The following is a 14,544-nucleotide window of genomic DNA, read 5'->3' as shown; positions in this document are numbered from 1 at the left end:
TTCTGCTCCCCACCCTGCAGGGGTCCATTCCTGGCTGGATTCTATGTCCCCACCACCCTACTAAGCCCAGAAGTGCTGTCAGGGACACCGATTTTGAAATTAAACTGAAATGAAGTTAATTTTATTTTCCGAATCTCACTATAGTCCTTGAAATATCTGAGCACAGCATGGGGCTAGGAACCGTTGGTCTCCAGGGTCAGCTGGCGGCCCCCACCAAGAAGAAGTGTTAATTGAGAATACTCAGATTTTATTTTTTTAAAATCCTCTTGGAACCAGGATCTCATGAAGAAAAACATTGGGTTTCTCTTGGACCATGCCTTCCTGACTCGAGGGAATGCCTGAGGCCAAAACGAAAATGTGTGTGGCCACCGATCAAGAGAGAGGTCCGGCTAAAGGACAGACAGTTTCTCCGCCACTGGGGCACATGTCTGCTGCCCAACACCAACATGCCTGGCTCCCACTGCAGTTTACTCAGGTGTTGCCTGCTCAGAGCACAGGGCCTGTCTCATACGCCCTCCATGTCTAGAACCAGTGCCCTCTACCTCCCAGGTGGCTGGAGACAGGAGCCTGATAGCAGAAACCACAGCAGTGGAGGCAGAAGGACAATGGCCCTGGCTTGGCAGGACAGGAAAGTGGAGCCCACTGATGAGGCCTGCTAGAGTCTGTCTGACACCAACACGGCATTTACCTCTCTCTGGATGGGAAGCAAGAGAGACAATCCACAAGCCATGGAGAATAAATCAAGCAGATGATCGGGACCTGGCAGCTCTGATGCTGCCAACTCCCCGAAAAATGGAAAATCAGAGCCCCATTTACAACGCATGGCCTGCTGTCCTGATTACAAGGTGGACAGCTTCCGAGAGAAGCACAGATTACTTAGCAGCAGAGGCATAAATAACATGGTTAGATGAGTTAATGCTAAATTAAGAGGAAAAAAAAATAATGGTTTTCTGTGAACTCATAAACACTCATTTTCCTGGGTCACAGAACTTCTCAGAGCCAATTAAAACTCTGTCAACTATGATCTCAAAATACTAACGGGCACACAGTGCGCTGATAGTACAGAGCAAGAGTCTTGCTGGGAGCGAGAGAGGAGAAACATCCAACACAAAACACAAACACAGTCACTTCCTTTGTCCAGGGATGAAAATAAGAACAAGAACCCAAAACAGAACACCAGCCTGGCAGCTGTGGTTCCCAAAGCAGCCTGGCTGGGCCCTGGGGACAGAGACTGGGGCAGAACACCAGTGTGGGTGGCATGGAGGTGGTGATGTGTGAGCGCATAGGACGTGGCTGACCCTCAGGATTTAAATCATCTGCAGACAAGCCAGGGAGGAAGCATGGGTTCAGAGATCTAAGTTTATCTATCCACCTGCTTGCTTGACTATAGGTGAAAATGACTCTGAGCCCAGGCTGCTTAAATTCACCTTTTCCCTCACCTACCTGTCCCTGCCCCCAAGCCAGTCTCATGTCAAGTTATTTCCTGGCGTGACTGCAGCCTGCACATCGCTCTCCTTTTCCTGCCTGCAGTCAGTGTCATCATGTTGGCAAGAGCTACAGAAGGCCAGGGCTAATCACCACCTGGATCCTATTTCTTGGGCGTGTGCTTGGGGCATGAGGGAGGATACCTCTAGGTGTCCAGGTGCCCAGTGTCCCCTGGAGCTGGAAGTAACGGCATCACCTTGGGCTTCTGAGAAATGCAGACTATCAGGACCCACCCCAGACCTACTGCATCAGCAACTGCATTTTAACTGGACCCCCTGGCTGTTTTCCAGCTCCCTGAAGTTTCAGAGGTGCTGGCAAGGGGCACAGCCCGCGCTAACACAAGGTTGGAACCAGCTCACCCAAGGGCCCCATGAACTTGGAGTATTCACCACCATCTTTCACCTTAAAAATTATGGGTTTACTACGCATCTGCAGATGGGCGGTCATACTCTCCTAGTGCTACCTGAGAAACAAAAATCCACACTCTCTGTCACACCAGAGAGCCAGGGCTCAGTGTTCAAGGCCAAGAGAAGAGGCTGCCACACCCCCACTCTCACTTGTGGAAGTGCTGGGACCTCGTAAAGGGGTGCCGGCAGCAATCCCAGCGTTCCTCTTGCTGAGACACTTTGCCCAGAGTCTCGTTTTTCTCGAAAGCCAGTCAAATGCTGGAGTTGGCATCAGTGAGTGTTTAGGAAGTGTGATGCCACAGGACACACATGTGAGATGCACACAGGCCTTTACTGCATGTGAGCCTTAGAAAATGCCCAGCATCTGGCCTGGGCCTGTCTGTCCACAGGGAGCAGGGAGTTTAGTCTCCATGCCCACAAAGTCAGGGACGCGAGTGAGCAGAACTGCCCACTGGAAGCCTTAAACCCCACAGATGATCTGCTCTTCTTCCTGGCAGCCAATCAAAAAGAAGGGTCAGTGGTGAGTAGTGGGGGGAGAGGGGGGGCGGATATTACCAGAAAGGGCAGGGGAGCATTGCCTTAAATTCAATCACATATGTAAGAACAATGATACTTATTAGGGAAAACAATAGTTTTTAAAACATTAATGTCCAATGTTAGCAGCCCAATTCTTCATGAAAGGTCAACCAATGCAGAAAGAAGCCAGAGCATTTAAGGTGTCTGTAATTAGAAGCTGCCCTCACAGGGACAGGAGTGCTGTGAGGCCAGGCCTCTGTCCGTGTTTGGGGCCAGCGCCTGCAGAGAGGGGAAGGGCCAGTCAGCCAGGGGAGGATCACACTTTCTCTGGCTGACCCCTGGGGTTAGAGAGCAGGGAAGTCGTCCTTAGTACAGATACAGCCTGACATATCTTTTCCTTGAAGACGTTCCTACCAGAATTTGTACATATCGAAAACATATGGTGTCTGACCTCAAAGCATCTCTCTGGTCTGTGAGCCCCGAGGCATATGAAGCTAACAGCTTTTAAAGGACCCAATATTACTGTTGGCAGTTATTTAGTGCATGACTAGAAACTACGGGTAGGAGCAATTCCGAAAAAGTTCAGCAAGATCCATGGAGGCTGCAAAAGGCTGTGCAATGGCCACCATCGAAGCCTAGAGCCTGGTGAGTGGCAGAAACACAGCATCTGGGGCCCATAGTGTGTGTGTCTGGAGGGGGGGGTGCAGGGGGGCCTCCTATAAAAGCCTGCCCCTCAAGAGGGGGCAAGTCTCTGTGGGCTGCTATATCACTTCTCACTTTCCTGGTCCCCCCAAATATAAAATTCTACCAATATTGATTTTACTACTGTATCTATATTAGCCAGAACATAAGGGAAAGTGGGGGGAAATATAACTATTTCAGAATTTCAATAAATTGTATTTCTCAAAATTGTTTCCTCTGAATTCAGAATTGCATTAGTATTCTACTCCACGTTGTACCACTCAGCTCTTATTAAAGAGGCACTCCACCCAGCTACAATTCTTTTTATCTGTGTTTGTAAAATGGCACGCTCCGTGAAGCCATTTCAACTGCAGTCTTTGTTCATAAAACAATAATTTAACAAAATTCACATTTGCTATAATTGCTTTAAAAACGTACAAACACACACGCATTGGTCATTTAATCCTTATTTACCCTTGGGTCATTCAAGTAATTGGTATAATAACTTTAAAGGCTTTCCAAGTTATTTTAAAAAGTGAATGAATGTTTTGTAAAGTACTATTATCAGAAAGAAAACACACAGAGAAACAGTTTACTGTTTAGTTTCTGAAAAGTGTGGATTTATTTATTGAGTCTCGGGAAAGTCTGTTGGTTCTGATTCTTCCAGAAAATAAGACTGTCTGAGGAAACTGTTCAAGGAGTTTCACATGATTTGGGCAGTGAGTGATGGATATATAAATAACTACAATTCAAAGAAGAAACTACCAAGAACCTGTAACACCAAAGGACTATCTCAGATGTGGGCAAGATACAAGCCTGGCTTGGCCGGCTGCCTACAGGTTTGCTGGGGCAACCATTCGTGTCTCCACTGGAAATGAGCCCTCTTGGCAGGGAGGCACGTCACACACTTAAGTCCTTGGTGGTCTAGTCTGAATTTGGCAAGCAGCAGTGACGTCATGACTACTATCAAATGTTGAAAAAATATAGATTGGCTAAAAAACACACAGAGCTTCTATTTTGCTCTTTTTATAGGATTTGACACTGTGAGGAAGAGAACGATAAATAAGATAGGCCTCATCCATATGCTAAAATAAAAATGTAACAGTAAGAAAAATAAAAAAGGTAGGAAAGACGAGTTCAGAGAAAGAACTCAACTGTCACCAATAGTCAAAGAAGGTTCCAGATAAAAGGTAAGAGCCAGCGCTGAGCCTCAGAAAAAGGGATGATTCAGGCATGTGGACAGAGGACCCTAGTGACTATGGACATGGAGGGGACAAGCATCAAGTGGGATCAAGGTCAGCAAACTAATTAGTTGCAAATAAATGTTCTATATCTCTATCTAAACGTTTACTGAGCCATCCTATGTACTGGGACCTTCACATTATCATCTCATTTAATCATTGCTATGACTCAATGAGTAGAAGGTATAACACTTTGCAAAAACACAACCTATAGCAAAAAAAAAAAAAAATTGGACCAATCAGACTGTAGTTCCTGCGTCCGGGAGTCTGCAGAGCATCACTTCCTTTTCTGAAAGCCCTGAAATTCCTGGACCTGGGAGCCAATGGCCTCTTCTGGGCTCTATGTTAATGGGGATGATGGGGAGTAAAGCCACAGCCCCCAACAAAAAGCCTCACTTCCTCAGAATGAGCAGCATCTGCTCTTTCTTGTTGGTACACAAAGTGTTAGGGTGGTAACAGCTAAGATAAAGAGGTCCTGGGTTGATACTAATTTACCTTCAATTTACCTCCAACTAAATCCCACCTTAATTGGCTGGACTCTTAACTGAAGGACGTGATTTGAAACTATGGGCCAATGAGCCCCAAGTCTAAGTAAGCACACCTGTGTGTGTGTGCCTGTTTGCTCTGCTATTAAATATTCCACAATATAGTTGTAGGATTTAGGCGATCATTTTCTCTCTGTATGGATGTGAGAATAATGATTAAGCCGTTCCCATATGGGAAATGCTGTGCTCACTAGCAAGCCAGTCTCCAGACTTTCTCAAAAGAGCATTAAGTTGCGTCCTTCATGGATTTAGATGGGCGAGATAGTGTTTCTATTTAATCATCTGCTCACCACAAAAGGAAGCCACGCTAACTTCAGCAGGAAAAGCGTGCGGTAAATTACTTCTGAAGCTCCCTGAAGATTAAGGCTCGTAGGCTTGGGATCGCATTACAATTAAGTAATAATGAAAGAGAAATCGTGTCTTTTGATCAAATAATGCATTAATCCTACCATACACTGTGTACCGTCATTCACTCTCTGGTAATGTTGACTTTTTGAGGTAATTTTTCTCTCTCATACCACAGGACAGGAAACACGCACAGAGGAGAAAAAAAGGAACAAGGGTACGTATCGAGAAAGATAATGGAAGTTAAAATGCCTTGAGAAGCTCTTAGATACGACATAGCCTCATAAAGAAAATCCCAGGTAGTTTTCTTAAGGCTCAGCACATACGAAACCTTTTCTGCAGAAAAACTATGTCCCCTGTGAGCCCTAAATTCATGAGGCCTGCTACTTGAGCAGGGTGAGGCCCAGCTTAGGAATCCTCTTCAGTACTTAAGACCGAGTTCACTAAGCAATTAGCAGTGTATCGAGGCTCTCCAGAGAGGTATTTGAGAACAAGTTTTCCAAGCATTTTAGAAGCATTTATAGATACCTAACATGCCATTAATCATTCTTATCTGTTCATTAAGGTGGCCTCCCTTAGGACCTCTATTTGCCAGCTCTTTCTCAGCCTGTGTCTTCTTATCTAGAGACCCAAAAAGGAGTTCATTTCTTTTAAAACATATTCTGTAATTAAAAGAGTGCATTAATTCACAGGGGTTTCTCCACCAATGAGTCGGCATTTTCCGAGTTTCATTAAATATACAGAAAGGCCATTCTCTTGAGGGTCTTTGTGGAAGACAAACCATGCAACTACAGCTGGGTTATGGAATGCATTTTCAGCCTTGGAGAGATTTAGACCATTACTTACAGCATGATATAAATCTCCTGTCCATATCAACACATGTTGCTTCCTTCTGTCCCCTACCAACAAGAGGGAACGATTTAAATTCACACTGCAATCTCATTGATATAAACTAAAGGTGGAGGGGAGATCAGATACTGTAACACTGAAAAGCAATCAGTTTGAAATGTCATGTCAGCTGTTACATGACCATACCTCTGCCTGCAACTCCTCCACACCCACGTTCGGACCTCTGCTGGTTCCTGGGTCCATCCACCCCAGCACAGCTGGCAGGGAAGCCCCGAGCAGTGCAAGATGAAGCCAAACGTGTCCTGTTTTCATTTTGTTGAGTCTGTTGAGAAAATGACAAGGGCTCAGAATTAAGCATTGCAAAGTGTAAGCAAGCCACAGGGTAGTTAGTTCATACTTGTACTCCAGAATCAGATAAACCCGAGTTTAAATCCTGGCACCAACCCTTCTGTTCTCCTGTGGAGAAGTTACATTGCTTCTGAGCCTTAGTTTACTCACTTCTAAAATGGGGTCAATAATACGTATCTCATAGGCTTGCTGTGGTGATTGAAGGGGTCGGTGTCAGACACATAGTAAGAGCTCTGTACATGCTAGCTGCTCTGTAGAAACTCACTTGAAACACCACCCACCTACCACTACATCTCCAAGAACAAACCAGGGTGAGAAATTTAGGTCCCTGCTGTTATGTCACCATAGATCCAGGCTTGAATTTCCCCAGAAAGCTGATGAGGAATCATGTTAAGCCTGTGGCATCCCATTTATAGCTGATGACTCAGTTTACAAGCCTCAAAATGGCATTCTAAGGCCCAATCTTTTCATTTCAAGACCATTTTTGCAGAATTCAAGTATCCCATGGACAATGGAATTTCAACAACTTTTAAAGTGTTTCCTCAGGCTCATGTGATAAATTGTCTAAAGTCCCAGAAGACCAGAAATGGACAATTCAAAGTAATCGTAGAGGGGCAGCTGGGTGGCTCAGATGTTTAGAGCGTGTGCTCTGAACAACAAGGTTGTTGGTTTGAGTCCCGCATGGGATGGTGGGCTGTGCCCTTGCAACTAGATTGAAACAACTACTTGACTTGGAGCTGATGGGTCCTGGAAACACACACTGTTCCCCAATAAAATTTCTTAAAAAAAAAAAGTAATCATAGAATTATCTGGATAAAAAAACTAAGGATCAGCTACAATAAACATTCATTTCCCTATTGTGTTCTGGGCATTGTGCTAAGGGGACAAGGACACAGGCTAGCCCACTTGCCCAATTAGCTGTACTTTTTCTTTTTTAAGGTTTCTACTGTGAGCATATTCCAACCTTAATTTCAGCATCTCTACCTAAGAAACATGGCCAGATAGAACTCGTGGTTCAGTATTTACAACTTTTACCCAAGGAACCTTTAGGAGTTATTAATTTCTGTGAGCACCACACAATTTCGTGCTTAACCGCATGTGGTCCACACTGCATCCTGATCATGGCTGGGGAGATGAAAACACAGAGCTCCTTGGAGGCCAGCAGCCGATGTGACCTGGCTTAGGCATCCCAGTCCAAGAGGATCAGCTGCTTGGGGGACATGATAGCCAGTTTGCAGAGTCCACCCCTGCTCACCCGCAAAGCCAGCAGCTTTGCAGGATGCCAACTCTAAACAAGAGGGGTTGGAGGTATCATGCGATCACTAGTGCTGAGGCCAGGGCCACCAATTACACTCCTGCCACAATTCAGTTTTCCTTTGGCTGCTTTCCACATCCAAATAGAGCTGCCTCTTCAGATGTGCTTTATGTTCCCATCTTGAGACAGAAATTCCCCCAGGCAGGAGAAGTCAGACTAAAAATTGTGGTCATATAACACTAGCCTATGAAAAGGCAACACTGTCAGTTATGACTTTCTTGTAAGAGAAGGTGTCTCCTCGTTTCAAAGAGTCCATAGGCTCCCACTCTTACATCTATTTCTTCAGCCGTTCATCTCTGACATCTGTTGGCAAAGCTGAAGCTACTGGGGAAATAGTCCAGGTGGCCAGTAAATATAATGTGAAGGTCACAGTCTTGCTCCCATCAGCACCTGCTCCACACCTGAAGAAACCGGAACAGTGTGGTTTCGGCTGCTGCTGGGAGAGGGCAGGAGCGTTCCCAGCAGCCACTCAACTCTGCGCTCCAGACCCAGTGCTCTAGCTGGGGTGTGTGAGTTCTTACAGCACCGGGGAGGAGTGAAACATCACATTCAAGATGAAAAGAGAATAATGTCTTTCCCTAACTGAAACCAGTTTTTCTAAAAATATAGGGCAACTCCCCACTCTCCATAAATTATTCTCTTCTGAATGCAAAGCCGTGTTCCAGAGACTGCAGAAAGCAGTTACTAGATGCTTGGAATTTTTTTAAAAACCAACAATAGTAACTCAAGCTAGAACTAGAAAGACATTGCTTCCTACTCCACTTTTATTAATTCTTCCCTACTTATCCACTCTCAAACAGTCCTCCTGGGCTGAGCACACATGCTCATGCCTTTGAGCCCAAGTAAACTGAAAACAGCGAGATAATCAAAACTTACTCAAGTTAACGTCCAGATGTCAGTTTCTGGAGTTATGAAATATTCAACCCATGAAATCTAGGATGTAGCTTTCAAATTGCCTAGGAATCCAAGACCAATTATGTTTGATGTGTTATTATTAATGGATAGCATCAAAATAAATTCCATTCATTTCAACTGACATTTTGGCAAGCTGCAAATCGCTCCATGTAGGATGGCGCACCCTGACCCCTGGCTTTAAACCGGCTGTTTAGTGTTTCAGGAAGCTGGAGCTCGGCCCCGCTGCACCTGCAGTTGTCCCTGGTTTGTGTTGAGGTCTTGGAAGGTTTGATTTGAAGACAGGGGAACACGTGAGCCAGGTCAACTACTAAAACATTCCTAGGCAGCTTCTTTGTAAAGTTTAGCTCAGCTTGGCCACCAGTATATCGGACTTCATTTGCATAGTAGATGCATCTTAGATGTCATCTTATACTCATGGTGAGTGACAATTCATGACACCTACAGCAGCAACCACCTAAAAATTCACAACTCACATTTTATGACAGTTCGGTACATAAAAAAAGAATATTGGGTCTAAATCAATTTTGATGATCTGTCTAATAACCGCTATCTATTTGGTTAACATTTATATAGCAATTACTATGTGTCAGGCACTCTTCTAAGTGCTTTACAGGTATTAACTCATAACCCTCATTTCTGCTTGATGAGGAGGGCAATGATGACCCCCTAGTCAGAGAAGACAGTTCACAGAGAGGTAAGTACGCTGCCAAGGTTATGTGGCAAATAAGTAGCAGAGCTGGGACTTCAAGCCAGGCAGGTAGACTCAGCATCTGTGCTCTTAGCCCCCATCCTCTGCTGCCTCTCAATACCTATTTCAATGAACAGTTGTTTCTAGCCTCATGGGGAAAATCTATTATAGGAGGCCCTGTGCCCCAGGTCTCCCTTTCTTCTGAGATCTTCCAAGAGCTGTGCTCCTCCAGTTTTCATGGCTCTGACCAAGGATGGAGGAGCAGAGCAAGGAGGAAAGCCAAGCTGCCCCCTGTCCTGCACCCCACCCCAGGATGGGCCACTTTGCATGCTCTCCTCAGCCCTCATTGCTGCTGTCTTTATTGGCCAAGAAGAAATGTGGTTGAAAAAAACAAACCACCAGGAGATGCATAGAATGCCAGGCAGCAAGGACGCCCCTCGGCTCATGGGGCGCACTGACATGGCAAAGACAATCGCTCCGGGGGAAGTGGATCTGTTGACAAATTACTCCTCAAATGCAAATAGTCCTACTGGCCTACAGACAGAAGGAAATACAAGGATGCCAGTTATAGACATGGGAAGGTACCGTCAATAATGTCACAAACCCTCTGTGCAATCTAGAGGTCCTTCTGAGATCAATTTAGGTTTGTAAGCTTCATTCAATGCATGCTAGGTCCTAAGATTGGTTATAAATCTACCTGAGAATGTTTTCATAAAACAGCTGGGACTACCTTTTCTTTCAAATAACTCAAAGCCCAAACCCTGGATATGTAAGACATCTCATTTCCAAGAGAAGTAGTTCACTGTTCCCTCACTTTCCCCACACTCAGGGGAACCAGGTCTTAGTCCTGGGGGGTTGAGGAATTCACCCACTCTGAAGCCAAATCGGCGGCCAGAGCTAGATCAAAACCCAAGCCCCTAGGCAACTAACTGTTTTGTTTTTTACCTTGTTACAAACTTACGTATGGAATGTTTGCATTCTCTGTCTACATAGACTGATTTTGCATTTTTTTAGTGCTGGATGGACCCCACTAGACTCTACCTGATCCTTGTGAAAACAACAGGATTTTCTGGTTTTCTAATCTAAGCTGATACCTGTGCTGTCATTTATTCGTATTTAAAATTGCAGAGGTACTAAAAATTGGTATGACTTAACATTCTAAATTCTGACTTGCTTTTTGAAGAAAGCTGAAAACAATGTGACATAAGAATACAAATGGTTAGGAAGAAAGCAACATGAATGTGTAAATTCCGAATCTGCCCCACCAGAGAACAGAGGCTGGCATGTAAGCTGTCTTTAAGGAACAGGGTCAGAGGCCAGAGAGAAGCACCGACGTTAAACAGGCAGTGGGTTTCATACAAACTTCTCTTTCCTCCTCCAGGAACAAGCTTTCTTTGGGAAAAGCGGGACTTCTGACCTTCAGAGCTTTGGAGGAGACTGTTGACGGGTTCTCTCTCTCGGCCTCTCTCCCAGAATATGCTAACATTACCAAACCAGACATTATGGATTAGCTATGTGGAAATGGCTTCTCATTGTAACTGACAGGATCAGAAATTATGAACATGATTTGGCAGAACCAAGCGACACTACCCAGCCTTGAAGACAACAGGTAAGGTGTGTACCCTGAGGCACCTGCATTTCCAACCTTTCTTACTGGAAATGTATATGCTTTAGCCAATTACTTGAGGGGTGGTGCATTTTACACATGGGATGTTAGTAGTTAACCAATAGAAATCCACTGGAGACCACCAAAATCCTACAGTCCTCTTCTCTATGACGGCCCAATGTTAAAAGGGAAAAAAAGAGCCATATAAACCCTAACCTAAAACCAGGAAGATATATATTAATTTCTTCTGGAAGGTTAGGACCCTAGTTTGATTTATAAGTGTTTTAGGAAAAAAAGAAAAGGATTCAAACTTCTGAAGACAATCTTTAAAATACCAACACAGGGAAATTAGACATGGAAATATATCAGGGTAACCCTGCAGCAAGCCATAATGAAATTACATTACATTTCCTATTAATTCTTTATGTCTTTGGTTAATTGTTCCAACATTTAATACATTAGATGCCTAAATTAGTCTATGTGCAATGTATAAATCTATGGTCTTCCTGTTTATTGTGACATTTCACTCACACACACACACACACACACGACTTCCAGTAACTCTCATCCTTTCAAGATTCAGATTATACCTCTTAAGTACCATGTTCCCGCAACTGTAGTTTGATTTTTACTTGAAGTTCCATGCCTTATATTGTGCATTGAGGCAGAAAATGTAAGGAAAGATGTGCTCATCAAATAACTACCTAATTTCATTAAATTAGTAAGCACACATTGACCACACATAAGCAACACAAGAAGGTTGAGTTTGCAGAGAAATACCAAAAAAGGCAAAGTAGGAATTAAGGTAGATTTTTAGGAAATCCTGAGTATTCAATGCCAGTTTCTGGAATATAGTGTTAAGTCAAAGAAAAGATCACAACATGAAGATCACTTTTTAAAAAAAAATCCTGTGGCCCTTAGAGGACGAACGGAAGAATCCTGGGTGAGTGACTGGTCAAGGTAGGAAAATCCAACCTAACCTTCCCTCACCCACCTACAGGGCACAAAGGGACGGAAGTTCTCTCTGTGCCCAGAACAAGCTGGCACCTCTCTGGTGCAAAAAGAGCCTTCCTGGAATAAACAAAAACTGAGTGTGATCATAAAATTCTAAGAGAGCAGAAGCCATTGGAACAACTTTAATGAGCAGAAGCCACTGGAACAACTTTAATGAGCAATTTTAATAGATTACATCAAAGACTATTTTCTTGCATGACCTTTGGCTCAGGCTGAAGTCTTCTTGGAGGGGGCTGTCTTTTTCCCTAGTATGGGAAGAAAGCGAGCATTCAGCTGAGCGTGTCTAAACAGAAATGGTCTAGTGATGCTGCAGGGTCTGCCCACAAAACTAAGATGGAAAGCAGACATCATGGGCCCTGTGGGGCATTAGCTCACATTTTCCATCTGAGCTAGAGCATGAGGGTGGCTGCGGCTCTGGCATCATAAAAGCCACATCACTCACTCCCGTGACCATTTGCTTCCCAGGTGAGCCCTCCACCTGACCACTACCCAGACTCAGAGCCCATCTCTGGCCATTCCAGGATCAGAAGACACTGTTAAAAGTCATCTCTGGCTTTCTCCTAGGCCTGATGGTAGGAAAATAACTTGGGACTTTTCAGAAAAGTCCGAATTTCTTTCCTATCCTTTTTCGCCCTCGGGTATACATTTTGATTAGCAGTTACCGTGCCACCTCCTATTGAAGTTCTATTTATCTTTGGCCCAGAAAATGTAGGTGGATGTCTGTACCTCCGGGGCCCATCTAGTACAGTTCCTGGTGCACAGGGTTGCAACAAATTTAGGACGGGAACAGACCAAAGCCACTGTCGCTGTTTTCCACTTGCCCGAAACCTCAGCGGAAGCGACACCTAGAGGGGAGCGGAGGAAAGGCTGCGGAAGCGCAATTCATCAATGTCGGTGACAGTTATCAGGAGCGAGGTTGGCTGGACAGCTCCTGGGGGACCAACTCTCCCGGCGATGATACAAACCTAGCAGGGCCCCACATCGCCGGTCCCCGGGCACTTCCAGCAGCTGGACGCGCTGCACGGCTGCTCCCCAAGTTCCGGGCATTGTGAGAAACCCTACTGCTTCCAGTGGGTTTCTGCCCCAGCAAGAGTGGCGGGCGCCAAAGTCCTCAGGTGTTAGGCCTCGGGCGACCGTGCTCCGGGCGCCTCTTAGTCAGGTGAAGGGAGCTCCGAAGGTTCCCTCCTCTCTCGCCCCAAACTCGAGGCGACACGCGCCCAAAACGGAGCGCTCTGCCTGCGTCGCCTAGGTCCCCCCCGAAACTTGGAACAGGTTTCCTTTGCTGGCGCCAAGAGAGGCGGAGATCACCCACAGTACAAGCTCTTTTAGGGCCAAGCCCCCTGCCTGAACGTCCCCCAAACACACTGCTCCCTCGTGACCCCCCCAGCAGGAAACACCGGCGCTCGCTCGGGAGCAACGACCAGCCCGGCAGAACGAGAGTCTTCGGCTGCCGGGTGTCGGCTTCTGTCCCGGGTCCCTCCTCCCTAGCCTCACCCGCGGAGCCCCAGGCTCAGCCCCAGACGCGGGGGAGCCCGGCGAAGTGAGAGCCAGGCGAGGTGCAGCGAGCCCTTCGGGCTGCAGCGAGGAGACGCAAGTTTCCCCGCAAAGCTGGAGGGAGGAGAGGGGGCGAGCACGCCCGCCCCGCACCCCGGCGCCAAGGGCACGGGTCCGAGCAGATGGGCCGCCGCCAGCCTGGCTCGCCGAGGCCGCTAGGGGTCCCGCGCCCAAGAGCAGCGCCTCCAGGGTCTCGGAGCCCGACGCGGGCTACGGCCTCGGCCCCAGCGGTTCTGCGCCGCGCTCCGCGCGCCAGCCAGGTCACTCCGGTCCCTACTGCAGACCCGGGCCCCAAGCCTCGGCGCCCCAGTCTTTACCCCGAGTCCTGGCCCCTACCGGGGTAGCCTGTGGTCCTGTGCCCGCAGGCGGGCAAACTTGACTCTCGCCGCGCGGGCTGAGAAAACAAGCAAGCGCCCGCCGCCGGGCCCTGTGGGAGACGTGCGGCCGCAGGCGCTGGGACCCCAGCGGGGCGCAGCCGGACCAGTTGGTGGCGGCGGCTTGGCACCCTTCCCGCACCCGCGTACCTGCGGCGGCCGGGGCCGAGGAGAAGACCAGGTGGCCGGACTTGGGCAGGCGGAAGCGCCCCGTGGCGGCAGCGGCGGCGCGACCTGGCCCTGCGTCCTTCGGTCGGTCTCTCTGGCTGTCGGCGGGTCCCGGGCGCCCTGGAGGTTGTCGGGGCTCCGGCTCTCTGAGCCGCCTCTGCCCGCTGCTGCGCGACCGACGCCGCGGCTGCCCTATTTCTGCCGCCGGGACCGGAGCCCGTGACGTCACCCTCCGGGCCCCGCCTGCCCAATCGCCGCCACCTGTGCGCGCGGTCCGCCCGCCCGCCGCTCAGACCCGTGCAGGGCCCGCGGCAGGTGCGCGGAGCAGCGGGGCGCGAGGTCTCGGGCGCTCCAGGGCAATCTCTGCACGCTCCACCGAGCGGCACGTTCCAGCTCCTGGCTCACGGGTCGCCTGGCAAGCGACAGCCCCCTCCCACACCCAACACACCCTTCCTCACCTCTCTCTTCTCTCGGCTCCTTCCCGGGCCGGGTT

The 14,544-nt window shown here is 47.6% G+C and overlaps 1 protein-coding gene across 1 annotated transcript in view; it reads right to left on the bottom strand.

The window, feature by feature from the left end:
• Positions 1 to 14,250, bottom strand: part of FSTL4 (follistatin like 4) — a 414,473-nt gene extending 400,223 nt beyond the window's left edge. The window contains exons 1-2 of the mRNA XM_019642158.1: positions 14,034 to 14,250; positions 6,256 to 6,391 (exon numbers count right to left, since the gene is read on the bottom strand). Coding sequence (XP_019497703.1) covers positions 6,256 to 6,381 — 126 coding nt within the window. The 5' untranslated portion in view covers positions 6,382 to 6,391; positions 14,034 to 14,250. The remainder of the gene's footprint in view (positions 1 to 6,255; positions 6,392 to 14,033) is intronic.
• Positions 14,251 to 14,544: the final 294 nt, after the last annotated feature.

Source organism: Hipposideros armiger, unplaced genomic scaffold (genome assembly GCF_001890085.2).
Source record: "Hipposideros armiger isolate ML-2016 unplaced genomic scaffold, ASM189008v1 scaffold_66, whole genome shotgun sequence".
Classification (NCBI taxonomy): domain Eukaryota; kingdom Metazoa; phylum Chordata; class Mammalia; order Chiroptera; family Hipposideridae; genus Hipposideros; species Hipposideros armiger.
The sequence above is the reverse complement of the archived record's forward strand: the minus strand, read 5'-3'. Positions and strand labels throughout refer to the sequence as shown.